This window comes from Battus philenor, unplaced genomic scaffold (assembly GCF_028537555.1).
Source record: "Battus philenor isolate CCGP_79_NKW_IND1 unplaced genomic scaffold, ilBatPhil1.0.hap1 SCAF_13, whole genome shotgun sequence".
Taxonomy (NCBI): domain Eukaryota; kingdom Metazoa; phylum Arthropoda; class Insecta; order Lepidoptera; family Papilionidae; genus Battus; species Battus philenor.
This window is the reverse complement of record NW_027181675.1, coordinates 7506919-7528024: the sequence shown is the minus strand read 5'-3', so window position 1 is coordinate 7528024 and position 21106 is coordinate 7506919. Positions and strand designations below refer to the sequence as shown.

General features: G+C 34.1%; 1 protein-coding gene across 5 annotated transcripts in view; it reads left to right on the top strand.

Moving 5' to 3' along the window:
* The first annotated feature begins 243 nt into the window (after window positions 1-243).
* The window catches only part of shep (alan shepard), a 35106-nt gene continuing 14243 nt past the window's right edge, over window positions 244-21106 (top strand). For 3 of the 5 annotated variants that reach the window (XM_068777304.1, XM_068777308.1, XM_068777303.1), the window contains exons 1-4: window positions 244-464; window positions 18731-19002; window positions 19566-19624; window positions 20323-20447. In XM_068777304.1, coding sequence (XP_068633405.1) covers window positions 333-464; window positions 18731-19002; window positions 19566-19624; window positions 20323-20447 — 588 coding nt within the window. In that variant the 5' untranslated portion in view covers window positions 244-332. The remainder of the gene's footprint in view (window positions 465-18730; window positions 19003-19565; window positions 19625-20322; window positions 20448-21106) is intronic. The other 2 variants (XM_068777306.1, XM_068777305.1) reach the window with 1 other exon arrangement.

The following is a 21106-nucleotide window of genomic DNA, read 5'->3' as shown; positions in this document are numbered from 1 at the left end:
TTTGTCTGTTACATTCGACGCGGGCCGGTCCTTCACTTGGTGGACCGATGACATAGTTATGGTAGGTGGAAGAAAGCGGTCAGCACAAGATCGTTGTGGCGAAATTTGGAGTAGGCTAATGTCTTGCAGGGGGCGTTTGTCGACTGATATTGTTGACTGATATGATTTCTCCTTAAAATTAATAAATAAGTAGAGGATGTGAGATACATTATTAAAAGTATTGTTTGTGTGTGCAGAGCGGCGGGTGTCGTTCATCGAGCGCAGCGGGCGCGGGCGCGGTGACGGTCGCGGCGGGTGTCGCGGGCGCGGGGGGCGGTGCGTGCGCGGCGCGCATGGCGAGCGCGGGCGCACAGTACCGCGGCGGCGCGCAGCAGTGGGCCGCGGCCTACGCGCCGCAGCCCTGCCGCTACCCGCCGCCGCAGCCGCAGCCCTACGCGGCGCCGAGTCCCTACACGCCGCACCAGGTAACTACAATACATTTGCCCTTACTATGCAGCGAATCCTCTCTTTAGCTTCTGTTAGATGTCGACCCTGTTAGCATTGTGAGGCTGTTACAGATTCGTCGGTCACAGGGATCCGGTTGGACCTCCAAATTACATTTGTCTTGCAACTACTGCTCGTTCTCTTGTGTCTCGCTATAAAGCGCGTCTGTGTGACTTAGGTTCACTGTTTCTTCGTCCCTCAAGGTATCGTTGGGGACAGCAGTCCTCATTCCGTAGCTTTTCCATCTTCATCATCTTGCTCTACGTACAGACGTACTACTTTCGATATAGAAGTTTTCTTCTTTCTAACTGCCTTCTTGAACGGGTGTGACTAATCCGTGCAGTGACTAAAGTAGGCATCTTCCCTGCTCTTGGGAGTCAGAGCAGCGAATCATATTCATAAAAAAACGAAGAATTATGTCTTCCCATACTCTGTACGCCTTTAGCTTGTCACTGTAAAATTGACTTTTTAATTATGAGCGATTAGTATGGTAACCGGTCAAAGCCAGTCCAGCGGACAAACACGGTGCAAATATTACAACAGTCGCAAATAATCTTATAATTACCTACTAAACGTACATAGTTTTGTTATTGATAATACAATTTTAAAATTAATACTCTAATAACATTAATTTTGGTCTAATAATCACAAAAAACCGACTGAGTATCCGGGTGCTTCTCAGATTGGGAAGCGTTTCAAAACCTCGTAGCTATATTACAAATTTAGGTAGATCAATTAAATAAAGTATATAATAGTTTCTAATAAATTGAGCTCTTGAGACAATTATGTATAGACGTACACGAGTGAATAAGGGGGGAAATGACATAGTTTCTAGTCATATCTAAGCTTAAAAAATTTTAAACTCAACTGTTTATTGTATCAGAAATATTATGATTGGAAACAAAAATCATATCAAACAACTCTCCACTACGACCACATATCGAGGCTGAATCTTTCAAATAGATCAATATTAATATTTTCAATCACATTTTATCAAAATAGCGGTTAACTGTATCACAGATTTCGTTTTTATGATGAAATTGATTTGTTTAGCTCTTTCATTCTTTAGTACTCTTAATTGTGTTTTATTATGGGAGCATTTCGGTATTCTAACATTTTCATTCACAAATCTAAGAAACTCAGAATTAATATCAAATAAGATTCTAAATCCCTAAATTGTTTTTGTCTCAATTATATATTAATGAACTATCATTATCAACAAATATCGCTTAATAAATTAAACAAAGTTAAACATAGAATAATTTATTTTAACACACAAGAACTTTGCTTCCTCTGACGTCATGATTTACAATTTAGTTTATTTTAAATTAAATGTCGCCTAGTATTTTTATTTAAATATATGCTCTATTTCACAAGTTCAAGTTTACAACTTCCTTTGATATAATTGATATAGTCGGTTAGAGAACTTTCTAGTGTGTAGACGTAGATTATTGTCATGCGACCTGGGTTCTTTGAAATAAATTTAATATACTCGCATCTAAGTTTCTACGGTTGTAAGTTACACTTCAAATGTACCATATACGCCTCAGTGCAGAATATTATCATTATATTTGTCTAACTCTGTAACTACAGCTGTAAAATTTACACGGTGTTTTATTTAGTCAAGCTTCATGCATAGCATTAAACTTTAGTGGTGGTAAATTGTGGTATTAATTTATTAATTGACTTCTTGAAAACATCATAATATATCATACATTTAAATTATAAAGAAAACATATATATTTTCTTGGTTCTTATTTTCGATCTGGATGTACACTATTCTAGTTGGCATTTCAAGTCTTGAAGGGAAAGAGCGAAGAAGACACTTAACCTTAACCTAAGGCTCTCTCGATAACCTCTACTTGGGTGGTTACATTGCATGCAAATAACATTAATATCTCTAATAGAATATATTGAGCAGTGGTAGCACAACGGTAGAGAGTCACGGGTTCGATTCTCTGTACACGTTCTTAATATAATTCACACTTGTGCATTAATTGTATAGATTCGCCACTGCACGCAAACAAGTTTCCAGAATATAGACTCTGCTGCGTACCATAATACCACAATACGACCTCCAACCCGCCCGACAAGTGTGGCGATTATAGTATATCCCTCCATAGACATCTTTGAAGGAAACCTGCGCCTTGCAGTGGGCGACTCTAGGCTGAAACGACGTAAAGAAGTATTACAGTATTGGGAAATCGCCAAGCTAGATAGCTCAGACGTGCGCTCCGGCGCCAGGGATAAAAAAGGGTTGAACCTCAATTCAGTCGGTTGCTATTGCATGACTAACATTATCTTAGAAAGAGTTAGCACTGGAAAAAGAAGTGACGGAAGAAACTCCAGCAACATTTCTGTCCAGGAATAATAATATATTATGCAAAAAAATTTGAAAACTTACGTAAAAGAAATGGCTTGGTTTCAAACATATAGTGACAAATGTTGTAATTTATCGAATTAATATTCATATTCGTTCGTGATGGATAAAAATATTTTATTGGAAAGTAAATCATTGATATGAATATATATACAATAAATAAGATCAATAACAGAGAACGGCGCCGCCTCATCGCAATCTAATGAGGAAAGTTTGCCAACGGATTTTTGACCGGAGAAAACGAAGGAATATTAGTTGGCGTAAGATGAACGCTACAAAGAAATAACGAAAACAATTTTTAGTCATATTAATATCTAGTTTAGACCTCTGGAACAATCGTTTTATGGCTAAGTTCTCTTCGCGATCTTATCCGCATCACGACTTTCTCGTCTTATTCGGATTTTTTCTATTCTTCTGTTACATTAAGATGTAATTTGAAGCTATATTTTATATACTCCGTTCGACTTTTTCAAAATCGATATTAAAATATTATGGCCACTACAGTAAAGTATTTAAGACAGTGACTTATCGTAAACTGCACAAATTTATCTGAAGTAACATACAAAAATAAGTAAATTAAATATAGTGTTACTATTGGGATATCCAGAGCAAGACGACATAGTTAAAGGCGTAGGATAGGTTTCATATGTTTTGGTATAAGGAAAACCTTTAATTTGAACTTAAATAAATAGTTCATTAAAAATAATACATTGTGATTTATTACATTAATCGTAATAAATCACACGAATGGAACTTTCTTGGCTTCCAACTTAGTAACATTTTCATTATGTAAATAGATCCAAATAAATGTATGTCATTGACGGACATTTATATATATGCTGAATGTACTTATTGCACATTGTTTAATCATTCGTGCACCTAAGGTTATACTTAATTTAAGAAATAAAATAGAAAATGTTTTGATAAATTAAGTAATGGATAGAAATAAGAAATAAATACAATATTTGTAACATGCCTTTCCGCCATAGATAATTAATGGCAAAGCATATTGAATTCAAAGATTTCGATATAAGCCATTGTTAAACATAATTAACTGAGAATTGAACGCGTTGACACCGCTCCATCAATTTCTTCTTACCCCTTGTATCCTTGCTCGTTATACTGGCAGCATTGTTACATGATTAATGTTTTCTGGAACCACTTAAACAGGGCACTGAAACGTGATTTGCATAAAACTAGTTAATATACAAGTTTTAGATTGGTTAATACATGTTACAGACAAAGCTTTTTCATTCTCAACGAGCTTTGCGTATATACAGGCATCGGTTAGTACGCGATTTATAGCGTCGTTCTTAACGGCGGCCAATCGGCGATAAACAGTTTTGTGGGAACACAACCTCAACTTTCTGTTACTCCAACAACACGAAGTCTAGTCACTGAAACAATGAGACTAATATTTATTCTTTTGTTTAAACTTTGCTACGCTTTCTTCAAAACTAAAGACATTGATACAACGTAAATTTAAATATGTATTTATACATATTTATGGTTCTCTTCGGTCGATAGTAATTCTTTTAACGCCAATTGTACAATATTTCCTGTTATAAATTTGTAAAGTGAACATCGACATGATAGTAATCCCAGGCATATTTGCCTCCGATACAATCTTTAACAAAATAATTAGGCGTTATTAAATCAATCTTGCTTTAACACAGGCTTTGCATTTTTTCGGAGATAAATTCAACTTGCTTCAGGAATTTTGTTAAAGAAGCGTAAACCTTGTCCCAAAAGATATGAATCGACTTTATGTAAACGAAAACTTGGTGTTACGAAGGTTGTTCCTTCTTGTATTAAAAGAATGGTGGTCACTTTATTTTTCGAAACAATCAATATCATTGCGAAGACAGAGAATATGATTTTAATCTTTATGAAAAAGATTTTATAGCTGAGATTTAATATCTTCTGATACATGTATAATTAATTATTAAAACAATTAAACTACGTTCCATTGTCCACATTGTGATATAGCTTTGGAATATTAACTAACAGTCAGATTAAATTATGTTATGCAGGGCCTGGCTTACCAGTGTTACACATTCACACAATCTATTTGTAAAGTAAAACTTATGAAGTTATTTTAATTTAGGTTTTTCTTCAAGAAAGAGCTGAATTGCTTAACAATCATTATATTTAAGTGGTTATAGGACAATTTCGGTTAAGTAAAGTAGTAGTTGGGACATCGCATATAAAAGCAAGCGCAGTATCGCGGCGAGATTCTAGAGGAGACGCTGTTACGAAGGCACTATATTGAGCGTGATCTAATAATTAGAAGTGTAGTGTCAATAGTTAGTTCCTTACATGAATATGAAATTAAAATTCACATTAACGCTTTAAGTTAACATTGTGATGTAGCAAATGGTATAAGTCGCCAATGTTTTTGAGTGCCGTGCAAGCGCTGTTGATCCTATATAGTCCAGGGGCAACAACATAAACCAGATGTCGCATAAAAAAATCGCTCCCACTGCATCGCCTCCCCTTTCCGAAGAGAGACTTCGTAAAAGGAATTTCTCGCATCCTTATCGCTTTCTGAAATAAAATGTACCGCGTCGTAGTCGTACGTGTTTTATTACAGCGCCTTTCCTTCAGGATTTATCTCGATGCGCCGTTGAAGCTTTAGGGATCCGCATTCTTTTTTGTTTGATGTTAAACACTGATGGATGTTGTACATTATTAAGACATTTATTATTGTAATTATTAGTTATAATTGCGATTGAACAATACAATAACTTATTAAGAGTTGTAAATGACTATTTAGAAATTAATGCAAAAAAATAATACAAGTTTCTTTTAATTTTCGATTAAAACTTACTATCTCTGCTACATAACATACTTATTTTCTCAACTTCGTGACGTGTTAATTTCAGCTTGTTGGATAAACGAAAGTTAAATATGGACAACAAATTACAGTTCCTTCTTAATAACATAATACTAATGTTTAGCTAATAAATAATCTTATATCCCTGTATTATACGAGTAAAAGCAAGAATTATATATATATATATATATATATATATATATATATATATATATATATATATAGATTATACTATTTCAACAGATACTAAGATAGTGAAACTATTGATATGTGGAGACCACACAAAAGGTATTAACGAGAATAAAAGAAAACGATATGTTCTGTGTTTTGTTATAAAATCGATACCGTCTTATACTCTTTGCATGTATATTGATTGATTATAGGCGTAAAAGTTTTGAATGGATAGCTCATTTGCTGATATTTAATGTATGATACAACCTACCCAAAAACTAATGATTTAATAAATAATAAATAACGTAGTGCTATATTACTATAGTAAGAAGAGACTGCAGCAAGAGCATTTCCGAAATTTGAATAACTACATATTAAAATTTGACTTTGTACTGCCAGAATTTATAGGCTTGTCGCATACAATAGAAAAATATAGAGGTCATTTTATACAGGTGAGATAGAAACAAGTGTAAAAGCTATAATTTTTTGGTTGATAAATTCTAGCTATACATTGACGATTTTAAAGCTTTTACACATATAACATCTCAACCTATAAATAACATATTTGCAACTGTTAGATATTTCATTTTTATAACAAAAGAAACTTAATATGGAAAAGTGATTTTTGATACAAAAATACTATTATTATGTCTTAAAAAACAATGAGAATGACAAAATGCGGTTGCATTACTATCGTCTGATTTCTGAATGCGAATTATAAATTGTAAGAGGGTTCCGAGGTCATGCAAACGCAGAAACAATTTCAAAAATATAAACAATTTTTATGAAAGAAACTGCTTTTATAGAAAACATGTACACTTAAAATAATATACGAATTGCAAGTCATTTTCTTGTTGGTGAAAAATAATTAACAATCGAACACAGATTCATTACATTGTAATTACTCCTAATTTTTTTATATATTCTTGTAAAAGTATTGGTGGTACGTGTACATCAAAAGATAGAGCTGTGTACTTTGCACAATTATATTAATTAAAAATAATGTATGTATTAATTTAATTGATTGTTTAATCATTTTAAAAAGGAGTATAAAGTATGTTTTTATTAAATATTCAACATATTTTATTCTAATTTGACTGGTTGAGAATGCTGCATGCATTATGGTCTCAATTATGGCAATAACAAAAGTAAAATGAAAAAATAATTTCTTTTTTACTTGCAACAGATGTTTTCAGTGAAGTTACTTTAAAAAGTAAACAATTTAAAAATTATTATTAGTTATAATAACAAATATCGGTTAAATTCATATCTTCCTCAAATACCGAATGTCGTTAAAAGGCAATAAATACTCAAAGTCCCTTAATAGTCATAAAGAATGCACTGTTGTAGACTATCATTAATTTAAGAAGTTTATTTTTCTTTGTTTATGCGTCGTCTCTGCAGTAGCCGCGAGTGCACCCGCTCTGTTACTTTATTCGGTAAACAATCTCAAATTTTATGCCCCAAAGGAAGAACATGGGACAGAGTATTAACATTTTTTTATCTATGTATACGTAACGTACTGTTTTTGACTGATTTGAGTAATCCTCTTTTGTATGGTATTTTTTATTATCATCAGTTTTACTGATAATTAAGCTGAATTTCAAAATTATTAAACATGTACTGCCACAAATATCATCATCATTTCAGCTGTAGTACAGCTGAACATAAGCCTCCGATATAAATTTCCCATAACAATAGTTACGCGGCCATCTCTTCTGCTCTCTATGCGTTCCACCCATTGTCACTTCAACTGGCCAATGCCTTAGGTTATATTGGATACTTTCGTTTCGTTCGTTCCGTTCATTCATCTACGGAACTCTTCATTGCTGATTCGAGCTCCTAAAGAAATTCCGAGCATAGCCCCTGGCATGTTGAGCAACTGTGAGCTCGCAGATGGCTCAAAACGATAGACCCAATTTCTTTGCCATAAGTAATCATTAGTATCAAATATTGGTTGTCTGTCTTCGTCTTTAGGTACTGAAGGACATTGGACGTAAAGATTTTTCTTGTTTCTTTAAAAGTAAAAGAATAAAAGCCAAAACGTAACAGTAAAAGAGGATTATTCAGAATTACTTTTATAACAGAATAAAGAGAATGAACACAGGGAAGAATTGAAACTAGCAAACATGATTAGCAGTTTTAAATTGGCGTCTTAATATAACTAAGCAATAAGTCATGTTATCGATGAAGGCAGGAACTAAGTGTCTGTGACTATTTGATTAACGACAAGCATATGTCAGCTGTCGCGCCCGTCACAACTCGGAGCTTGTTAGATTCATCGAGACCTCTCCAAAACGTGGCATCCCTAAATGGAGTACATTTTTTTTAAGTGAAGGGACCGATGTTTTTTTTCTCCGTTCATCGGCGCGTTACTATTAGGGCGTTCAACTGTTAGGTAAGTAATCAAGCATTTATTACAGATTTTAAATATTGGTCTTTTATAAATAATAAAATTATTCCCGGTAACATATCATCATTATGTCAGCCGATAGACACTACTTAAAGTATCAATTAAAAGTAAGCGGATGAGATAATGTATCTCAAACTACAATAAGTTTGATTGTAAATAAAATACAACCGATAAATCAAATGACCGTCGCAATCACAAAAAACTTAATAATGCTTATTTTTTACTTCCACGGGTTTTATAAGGACGCGTCTCGTCCGCCGTATTCGGCGGCCCGGCAGCCCATTTCCCCACGCGATACTCGCTCAAAAGATTATGCTGATATATTTAAATGTATGCGTTACAAGGTAAAAAATTTGTAAATGAAATTACCAACATTTATTTTGGAGCGATCCGCTTAAGAGGTTTTTTTTTCAGCGTAGTATTAAAAGGATAACGCTGAGTCAGTTACTTATTACGTGTTTTTGATTCATAACTTCAAAAAACAAATAAACGAGACCCACAAAAATATAAAAATAGCTACGGAAGCTGGTACATGAAATCCAAAATTAGAATATAACCGTCTCTTAGATGTTTATTGACTTAGTGAGCATTATAGTTTATTTTAGTGCAATGAGGCAGGGCACGTCCCACATGCGCGACCCTTCTAAGTCGGGGTGAAAGTATAAATAAACAAGGCTTGCTGATATCTGTCATCCGAAGAATTAGATTTATTTCGGTTCTGGCGGAAGGTGAAGAACCCTAGCCCCTCGTGAAAGGCGACGGACGGAACTTATTGCGGCTAATGTTTTGTTAGAAAATTTCATGGTGTATTTACGACTACCGGATATTTAATGTGACAATTCATTCGCCCATACCCAAATATTTTATTATCCTTTGTATCATATCCGAATTGAATACTACAATGATGCAAAGCATGCTTCATGTAGTATATTACGTTTTTAACTTGTTTAATATATCCGATCTTGAGTTGGGTTCACAAGTAAAAACGATATTTTGCGGCGATTTTTTGCCGAGTTATGCTAATGTTGGAATGTCACGGACTTCGCTGCCAATGTTTGAGTTTTTCTCTTCTCCATCCATTCTTTTCTTGTACCATCTGACCTGTATTTGTCAAGGGGCGAAGACGAACAGTGCGGTCACGTTAAAAATGTTTCACAGAAACATTTTAACATTTCAATCGTAGCAAGTCCACTGATGGAAAAAGGCCTGCTGGTAGATTTCCAGTAAAACTGTTGGAAGCGGTGTACATCCGGCGTTTACCCAAGACCATAACAGGGTTGTCTGTACCTTACAGACGAATGTGCCCCGCCGCGATTGCGGGTGTCGATCTTCATTTCAAAACCTTAGGCCCCAACGGTCATCTGTTGTACGCGCTATGTGGCCTACCAACTTCCTAATCCGCTGAACTATATAGCTATACCGGTTACTTTCTGTCATCTATAGATTTCTTCATTTGTAATCGATCGCGTAAAGAAATCCCGAGCCATGACTCCTTCAGCGACATTCAATAGCCAAGAAATCCAGAAGTGAGAGACCACATTTCTGTACCGTAGGTCACCACTTGCAACAAACATTGGTTGCAGACTTTCGTCTTTAGCCTCAGAGAAATATTAGACGAGAAGATTATAAAAATTTAAAGCAGCGACATTTACCAAAATGCATTCTTCCTCTCCCTGTGAACCCTTAACATTCTTTATGGGGATCATACAATATCTGCATATGGTTCTATTGCATTTGGTCATAATGCCTTAGGCCACATTAAATATCATCTCATAACTGTCACTCTATTCCAATAAAATAATTATAGGTATACAAAACATTTATAAATAGAGAGCCATTTCTTTTGTGTACTTGTTCACACAATTTATTAAAACAACGTACGAGTAGATACGATCGTGAATGCTGTCTATTCATTTATAGAGGACGCATTCAAGTTGAAAATTCCATTTAGTAGATGAGCAAACAGTGAACAGATGCGTTTTGTGAGTTTTATTTTTAATTTTTATTTAGTCGAGAACTGTCAACGAGATTGCAATGTAACTATACTTATTATGCATATTTTTAATTCGATTTACTAACCTGGTGTACATTAAAATAATTGCATAGCTTACATTTCTTTATTTATTTTTAAAGTTAGTGGCACCTACTCTACTTGCGTTTTTATTTGAGAGTACTTCAAACTGTTCTTCCTAACTCCAAATTATTAAGTATAGACCACATTGGGCTTCTACACATTAATTTCTTTTAAATTTTTTTTAGTCATTGAGGCCATCGAAAGCATGAGATAAGTCTAGATCTTTATTTATCGAGTTGGCTAAGTAGAGCATTGTCTATAGGCGAGCTTGAACCTAAATTTGTTCAGCACCTTATATTATATTATAACACGTTTCTGTATTGGACTGTGTATAAAATTATACACTTTAAAATCATGTATTTTTTTTTACTTTCATTAAAAGTCAATTTAATGTGCTGCTGTTTTCATAATACCCAATACATTTAAATGTCCGGCTGAATAAGACGTTAATGCAAAATTACTTTGAAATGAACATTTATGCCGATTCACAACGATGACACGACCCCTCGGTCCCCTCGGAATAGTAAACGCTGAGAAGATACAGCGATACGCTGATTGTATTGACGATAAAACAAATGGAGCGCTCAATTTAAATAGATTGAACAAGATTTATGTTTCATTTCGCAGAATCCGTCATGAATAGCGGCCAAATCCACCTCTGTTCTATTATTTATATCCGTGTACCGGCGCAGCGTTTGTCGGAACCGTGAAAGCCGCTCGGCAATTTCGCCCTAATTAAATTGAAGCCTATCGAGTCGAATCCAATACGACGAATAGGCGAGTTTTATGCATTTATGTGTACAGCGTGCATGTGGTGGGGCGCATCGCACGCACGCGCTGCTCTATCGAGCTGAGACCAACTGTTGAGTGAAAACCCCTCCCTCCGCCTTGCCCCACGCGCTCCGAACGTAATTCCAGAAGACTTCCCCCATTTCCCACCCCGCATGTGACGTCGCAGCCGAGCGTCACCACTTCCAGTGTGCATTATTACTGTGCAACATTACAGCGTCAAAGTACGTAATTGGAACGTAAAACTGCTGCGAAATATACGCGTTAAAGAATTTTTATGCCATATTCTCAATTTCTATTAAAGGTAAATAATATTACGATCAAAAATAATACAATATAACTATACGCATATAAAATGTATATTCAATTTGCAAAAACCATTAGTGGTTTTCCATAAGTCAACGGACTAAGATAGAGCTAGTATTTTTGTGTTAATTTTTAACGAAAAATAAACACGAAACGTTTTAATTGACCCAATATTGAACAATTTACAGTATCTGTATAATATCTACTATGTGAGAGGAGTTAGTTCAACCTTGAGAAAGGGATCAATTGCCAAATCCTACTCGGCTTGACATCTTCTCGTCCAATATCCGTCCATGCCTACGAAGAAAGATCTACAGTCAATGTGTGAAGGCTTACGGCACAGAAAAGTGTTTCATGCTTTGGATATCAACTAAGGGAGAATAGCGAGGCCTTAAGTTTCTGGAGTGGGTGAATACTGCCTATCAAGCAAAGCGTATTGCAAAAACTTTGTGAGGGTTGTCGGAAGTCGCTGGATACAGGCCACTACATACATACCGGGTTAACCCGGTGCTAGTACATTATTTATACTTTATCACACTCTTGTATATAAATATATAAAAACATATAATGAATAAATCAAAAGTTTGCAGGATAGATAAAATGTGCCTCGATTTCGTTATAATTTCGTAGACCTACTCGCCGTTAACGATAGTGAAAGCCCTTGAAAATGTCGGAGGCCACTCGTCTGGCAAGCAGACCACTCTCTTCATGGCTCTCTTATGGTAATATTGATTTGTACGTAATAACGAATCGTACTTATAAAAGAGGATTTTTATTATAAGTTATAGCTACGCCTGAAATATTTTTGAAAAATAATACAAATGAAATTTTTGGAGATATCTGCTATACGTTGTAAGCCCAAATAATAAGAAAAAAATAATAAAAAAAATATTGCGAATAGTTGTATACGAGCTAAAAGATTGAAAGATGCAAATTGATTTAATCTTCAAAATTGGCCCACAGAATTGCAAATAATTTTATCCACTCAAAAGTAACGCTAATATAATCGTCGACGTGATACAATATTATAAGAAACCTTTTGTTAATTTGTAATTAAAAATATATCCTGGAAGCTCTTGTATGCAAAAAACAGCCCTTTTACTAACTCAGGCTTCATAATCATCATTTCGGTCGTAGGACATACATGGCTGGACATAGTGCTACTCGATGGATTTGGACTGATAACAAACGGTATGCTTCTAAAGCCTGTGTCGACGACTTTAACAAGTTCGTCTGTCACGGTTGCGGGTGGACGAACGAACTTTAATAAGTCCACACCAGAAGTTTAAAGCCCCATCATTAATCTGTTCTGCACACCATATGACCTGGCATTCACCGTGGCACGTTAAGCCCCTTAGTGTTTATCAATGAGGCCTGAAGCAAAAGACCACGTTTCAGTGTCTTAAGTGCCGGGCGTAGAGCGGCGTCTTTAGATATTGGGGAATATGAAAAGAGAAAATTGTTCATACGTTTTCTGAATGAAGCCCAAACTAGTTGGATACACATACAAGCTTAATCAATAATGCAAATTTTTGGCAACTTTAAATAGTCATAAATGTAATCAAGTGTTATTAAAAATTATATCATTCAAGTACAAACATTAAACCACACACAACATTACTTCGATAATAATGTTAGTAATCGTTTAAATATATAAAATTCGTTCTCTTACCTATAAGAGCACGCAATTCATGTATATCATTAAAAGTTGAGAGTATTTGGCGCGCTTGATTGCGTCCTTGCGAAGAATTTTCATTACCCGCGTGCCGTGTGACTCGTCAAGTTGACACCTGTCGAAGCTTCGCCTTGATTGGAAGTTGTCGTACGAACAACAGATTACATCCTCAGATCGAGTCCCGCGTAGTTGATTGTCATGCACGGTGCGAACTTTGAAATGTAATGTAATCAAACCATTACGTTCTCGGAATTAAATCAATTAATAAATTTGTAGTACACAAAATAGTTTATTTAGCTATACGAATAAGGACGTCTCATTAAATCGAACATGTAGAAGAATAATAGGTCTAAAAAACTACTAAACAATTACTTAATTGACAAACAGAACTCCTTAGAACAAGAAATAAAATATATAGATAAATATAATTTTCGCAACCTAATTTAAAAGACGGCAAAAGACTGTTAAGAATACAGAAACAAAATAATGAATAAATATCTACTACAATGCTATAACGACTAATTAAGAACTTGGTAGTTTTTAAAATAACTGTTCAGCATTCGTTATCACTTTGCATTGTGTATTTGCAATTCAATATCATGACGATAAATCAAGTTCAGGTGCAATTGAATAAGGACCCATCATAGCGTAGGGCATACTCTCGTAGGGCTAATAAAAATCAAATTACGAAAATCTTACTTACTCAATGATACTATTTAATTATTATAAATAGATAGGTAAATTTCATGTGCTGTTAATAAAAAAATGGTAGTAAAACCTTACTTAAGTATACCTCTTAAATAATTTACCCATGAGTATCAGGACTGCCAAATGAAAGTATGTTGAGAAGATTATTAATAACACCTGTTTATAAAGTACCTATATAGTAAACTTAAGTGTGGGCCGTTTCGATACCTTAAATATAAACTGATAACAAACTTTTCCTGGATATGCCGGATAATTTAACAAATTTTCACACCGATTGTATGTGCGCTTTTTGAATCTATCGATTAGTTACAAATTTATTTATTTTATATATTATTTATCATTAACACTTTTTTGTACACCATAGACAATAAATAGAGGAAAAAAAGAAACAATTCATATAGTACAAGAGGCTGTCTTATCGCTCTAGGCGATCTCTACCAGGTAACCATTGGATGGAGATGAGAGACTTGAAGGAGAGAGCAGTTTAGGTTGTACTTACGTACAAAATATACATTACTTTACACACATACGTACATACAAGAATACATCATCATTGCTATATGTATTTATGTATATGTATAAATATTTACGTGGGAGAAAGATACTACATAAGTACAAATAATTAAGAGAAGCTACACAATATTATATTTTAAAGGCGAAGGAAACGATCTTTTACCATTTTTAAATGGTACCAGCGGTTTAGCGCATCTAATTGGTCATCACATTATAAATTTTATATATAGTTTATGCGTGTTATATTAATACCAGAACATGATAATATTATAAGTTATTAGTTAGGTTTTCGCAAACAAACTGGGCAAGAAGTTAAAGGGCGGTGTACATTGATTTAAAAGTAAACATTAATTTGTTTCGTTGTAAATCAATGTAATAACCTACGGAGACAGCTGTCTGATGATGTCAACAGATACATTCATCAGTAGTATGGGACAGCATCTTCAGACACCATCAACGAAAAGAGAGCAACTAAATAAATTACTCAGTAAAAAATTAATAATAATTGTAAAGATAATATGTAGTAAATAATATAATATCCAATTAGTGAGCATTATTCGTTTAAAACTTGTCCGTAAGTTGTTAAAAGTGATCTACCCGAGAAAGCTTTGCTACAATTAATCAAATTATTCAATTAAACTCTCCGTCAATGAAACACCTCATTCTAAAGCGTTTTGTTCCTTGTAATTCAATGCGCTACAACTCCTACTGCCATTATTTCTTACATAATTTAATTATGCCGGAGCGCGCCTCTTTAACACGATTATTTTGTGCTTTAATAACTGTATGCGATCCGTTATTGAATTTTTGAGTTACTGTTTTTGGTTTTTAACCCTACCATATAACGTTCGTGTAAAATTATGAATCAAAGATTAAATTCAGTACCAATATTTAAAAATTTAAATCATTAATATTGAAAAAATATGAAATAATTGAACTTTTGGTGGTGCTGTTTCATTTATTTGTTAAAAAATAATATGCATGAGAAGCATTGAAATTGTTAACATTTAAACCTATACTACCTACTCCGTAAAACGACAATTGAACTCATGTACAAAAATTCTTGACTTCAATTATTGACATGTACAAAACAGCAAATAATAATTGTATAAAATTATTCTTGGAAGAAAAACCATAAACGTACATCTTATTTTATTATTTAGATCTTCTAGCGACAGTTGCAAAAATATTGTATTCAAACGGAAAATGTAACTTAAGACAGGGAACTATGGGCTCCATTAGTAATTATAATAAGTTAAAACCTTTCTAACAATCACATCATAAAAAATAATAACTACATGAACCTGATGATTATAATAAATAAAAATGTGAACCAAAATTAAAATTGTAGATTATTTTATAAAAATAATAAGTAATCATAAGTATTCTGTCTGCATCTAAAAATTAAAAATACATAAATAAAACATTAAAATCGATTAAAAACAATTGACAACTCAATATTTTAACAAAAAACGTTAGGCGAAACAAAATTACATATTTTAACAATTTGCTTATAAGCAAAATAAAGCTTGTTCAATACAGGTGTGTCAAACGACTTACAAGCTATGAAAGCCTTATATCTCAACTAAATGTAAATAACTCCATTTATTGTTACGTATTCACTAAAGGCAGAAATAAATTCTCTTTACACGCGAACATATACGTATATGAGTACAGTAGATGGAAGCTTCGCGTATTTTCCAACAACCGCTTGAATAATAGACTCGCACATAGATCGTTTGCGGTATTATCAGAATTCCTTTGAAGTCTTGTCGAGTATCGTTGGTAAAATATGCTTCCCGATATACTTTGAAGTTTAATCATTTTGGCTTTAAAAATATTTTTTTAAGGCTTTAAAAAGATAAGTATTCTCATAAAGCTACTATATAAAACAGAAGTCTGTTAACTTTTTGAATTACGTTAAATATACTGTGCATGTCTACTTTATGATTTTTATTTATCCTGTTATATACTCTCTTAACTGTTCATTTTATTTGATTGCTAACAAGGCTAACACTTTGAGAACACTTTACGTAAATAGTAATAAAAAAGTATAATTATATAAAAATGTCAAGACTTCGTGTGAGTAAGTAAAGTTTTAAATTTAAACCTTACTTTAGTAACTTACGCAGGATAGATAGAATAAATTTGGAGCTTAAGTTCTTTAGTGATTATAAGTTATTGTAAGTCCTAATTTTTATTCAATTTTTTATTGTAATTGCTGACTGATCAATTAGTATTTTATCACATACTTTAATTAGCTATATGTGCAAAAGCTTTAAAGGGGTAAAAGCTGATTTGCTGTCAATTAATGTATAGTGCATCCTATACATATATAAGAAAAAGCGTTTTCAAAATTCGGGTTAAATCATTATAAAATAAATTATTGTTTACTGTTTGTTCCGATACTTGAGAAGTTATTTTAATGAAGCGTTCCAATAACTAAATATTTGTAAAAACTTTAAATTTTCTTGGTGTTAAATGCGTTATGCATCCACCTCTTTAAATCTTTCACACAGATAACCAATCTTTCTTTATCTTAAATACATTTTATAAACCTGTGATAATAAATTCCTACACTAGCCTCTGAACATTACTCCGTAAGTTTCACGTTGCAAATTGTATACATTTTTTGTTGAATTGGCATGAAGCAAGTTTCTCAACAGAAGGCAATACCCGATTCATTGTACGATCGCTGACTCGTTACGCTGAACTAACTGTCTGTCCATAAACGAGGAGCGAACCACGTGCTGTCCATACCGTTGCTTTTCCCTAACTACGTTCGTAGTAGTGTGCAACCGGCATATACGGCGAACGCTACTCGATTAACCACGCGTGCTCGGAATCGACATGCACTCATTACCCCACCCTATTCATTACCAGTTGGCTAAATAAGTAATAGGCTAGCGTCTTGCACGTATAGCATAGCAGTTATTTTCAATGAAGTCGTCTACTCTCGTAAATACGAAGCGGAAGTTAGGGTAACATATAATATCGCAATTGCAGAGGCGTGCCGAACAATGTCGTTGATAAGGGATTTATTTAGAAGATTATAAGTTGCATGATTACATGACAAGTTAAAACGCTTCATCATTTTTTTCTCACAGTAGGTTACTGTAAAAAGACGTCCTTAAATATACATAAATATATGAATTTATACATATATTTATGTATTTATAAGTACAGAATGAATAAATATACATTTACTTTTCTATCTTTATGTGCTATTACATTGTTGCGCAAAGCATATGCAGCTCCATATTGGCACCGGGCGTAGATGGCGCTTAGCCTAAACATGTTAAAAATGGCATCAGAAGGTTGTGTGTTCAAATCACGTCGGGGTCACCACTATATCCAGCTGTGGTAGCCCAGTGATAAAATGAGATTCGCCATCGTAGGTTACGGGTTTAATTCCCGGGATACAATTTTACATAATTTACATTTCCTGGATTAATTATATAGGATAGCCACTGCTTACAAACAAGTTTCCAGAAGAGGGGAATTGTATTGTTTCGTATGATGTTGGTGCCGTTAGCCTTGCGGCTCTTACAGCTTCATCGGAAGTGAGTTCACGGAACGGAGGGGTCCGTGAACTTAGAGAGAGGAGGGGAAGCATCGTCCTCTGCGTACCATAACACCACACTGCGTTAGCCAAGCCGCCTGCCAAGCGTGAAGATTATAGTATATTCGCCCATAGATGTCTATGGGGAAGGCATATATATGAGCTATACACTCACCCCTTCAAAGATTTTACACCTATAACCAATCACCATGCACTGGTAACGAAGCTCTTGGGTTCTTCTGTGAAACTCCGCTCCGGCCACTCCATACTACTCTATTGTCGGATTGTGTTCTACCATAATACTGATGAGAAATTAAATTGAATTTTTTTTATCATAGTTTAAAATAGACAATATAAAAAAAATATTATTAATGATTGGCTCCATCCAGTCATTACAGTGCATGTGACACTTTTAGTGATATATAATTTTCGTGTACAATTATATTAAAGAATCATTTAAGGACGTTAATACTGGAATATTTATATATATTAAATTTTTATCAGATTTATTTCTAATGATATGCGAAGGATTACTTTAAAAAAATGATGACCTTTTTATAAACTTTTACAATAATTCTTTTTTACCAAAATAAAATCGCTTGCATTGATTTTGCATTACCCTAACAACCAAAGTATAATTTTGATAAAGCGCTTTTTATATATATATATATATATATATATATATATATATATATATATATATATATATATAAACGCGGCCGTTTGCAAGGGATTTTATTTTATTATGATAATAAAAAAAGTAATTTCCCAGATTGCGTATTAATCATAATGTATGTACAAGACGTATAGCGTGATTTAGGGCTTGTATTTACAGTACACTGGTGCGACCATGGGAGGCGGGACACGAGTGCCAACAGCCGCGTCGCCTGCTAATACGGCTTCATCGTCGTCCTCCAACACTGGCTCAGCTGGTGGAACCCGGTCCACCAGTCTCAGCACCGCCCCTCCACCGCCGGCGTCTTCAGCTTCCACCACCGGTGCTGGCGGCGAGCAGCTTAGTCGCACCAACCTCTACATCCGCGGACTCAGTCAGAACACCACCGATAAAGACCTCGTCCAAATGTGCCAAATGTGAGTGCATATCAGTATTTATTATTAGTATACATAAATAAGTGTATATATATATATGTCTGTAAGTAAATATATGTATGTTTTTATGTACACTGTGACGACCCGCTGTCGTCTCCTTTTCTGACGTGTAGAATAAAGAGTATTAAAGTGATAAATAATTGATTTATAAATTTTTAAAAAGAAGTTGAGGCTCTGCTAATTGTTTAATCTGTAGTTCAAGTTTTACACACGGAATACTATCTCACGTGATTCTAGTTTCTATCAAATTGGGCACTTCCGACACTCTGACGCGCACAAGTGTTCACTGTAAATGATCATATGTAGAAAATAATAATACTTCTAATAAATAATGATGCTAAATTATTTCTGTATCAAAGGAAAGCCAAGATCATTTTTACCTCGAATGTACTCATTGATATAAGATTAAGTGCAAAAAAGTTACACATATTTTTTTTATCTATTCGCGATTATTAATGACTATTGAGCAGTTAACCTGTTACTATGTACAGTGTTGATATTTCTAAATATTGATCTCTATTAATAAAGTTCATTTTACATTACAGGTACGGCAACATAATTTCAACAAAAGCAATATTGGATAAAAATACGAATAAATGTAAAGGTAAACAACTTTCGTACCCGCTAGATCTTGAATACACTATCATGTAATAGTTACTCTGTATTTTCTGTATCTACATATTATATCTTACTTCTAGTTGAAACTACCTTATCAGTGCATAGATATTTCACGTATGTATGTAATATATACTTTTTAAATAACTTTAAACGTTAGTACTGAATATATTTAACATTGAAGGACTATTCGTAACTGAATAATATTACTATTTTCTAGAATACCATATATCTTCATTAAAATAACCCATCTATGGTGAGAAATTTTCCAATGTATGCACGATCTCTAGATTCAATTTATTCATGTTTATTAAATTTTATATGACATATATATGTTGATTTCACTGGTTGTTTTTGTAGCGCCATCCTCACAATTACTGCACCATAGCACAGACAGTTTCTAAATGTTACCTTTTACAAAAGATGCACACATGTCCATCCTATGATGTGTTAACCTTTTGGTGTCACATTCTCATCACGCTACTTTCAAGTAGGCAAGTAGGTGTAAGTTATGTTTGTACTCATTAGTTCCGATGTTTGTTAGTTATATGTCACGTTTTCTTTTTCAAATTTTTAGATGTCCTTTATTATAAGCATGAATCATCTAATTTTAAACAAAAGTTTAAATCCGACGGCCGTCTCAAAGGTGTCGTCTCTGTAAAATCATTTCACTTTTTATCTTCGCAGGTTATGGTTTTGTAGATTTCGAAACGATCGCGTCGGCGGAGGCAGCTGTTAAAGGATTACAAGCCAAAGGTGTTCAGGCCCAGATGGCTAAAGTGGGTATCTGGTTCCTGCGTAGACTGAACCGTGTACGTTGTGCATGCAAGTAATTCTATTATGACTAACCGCCTGATCCTACCCCGCTCTCATCCATAAGGTTTTAACTCCCACGTTCCAGATATCTCGATTCTTAAACACATACGCTGTCATCATCTTTTTGAGAGGAAAGCTGACAACGTAACGTACGTACGTCTTGACTTGTAAACGTATATATAAGACATAGGCTGAAAAGTGATAGTAATGAGAGAAGAAAAAAACTTTCGATTTCAAGAGATACATTCCAGAAACAATATGAAGTGTTACGCATAAATTATAGGTTGTAATAGCACTAAAGACTGGACTAGTATCCTATTATAATGACAATTAGTAATTCCTTTCCGTTCCTAGAATCCGTTTTCCACTACTTATAGCTTTAGATGAAATATACATACTATAAACATTGAGCCGCATTTTATCTAAGCGATATACCATACACATTGTGTTCTTAAAGAATAACATTGCTAAATTCAACACAAAAACAAATCCACAGACATACATTTTGAAGATCGTTTCCATTCGTGGATGTAAAATCTAAACATATGATTTTGTTGTTATAGTCAAATGAAGGCTATCTGTTTCTGAGTAGATTCCGTAGGACCTAGTACATCATCGCACTGAACTTGACAATCCGTTTATCAGTCTGTTTTCG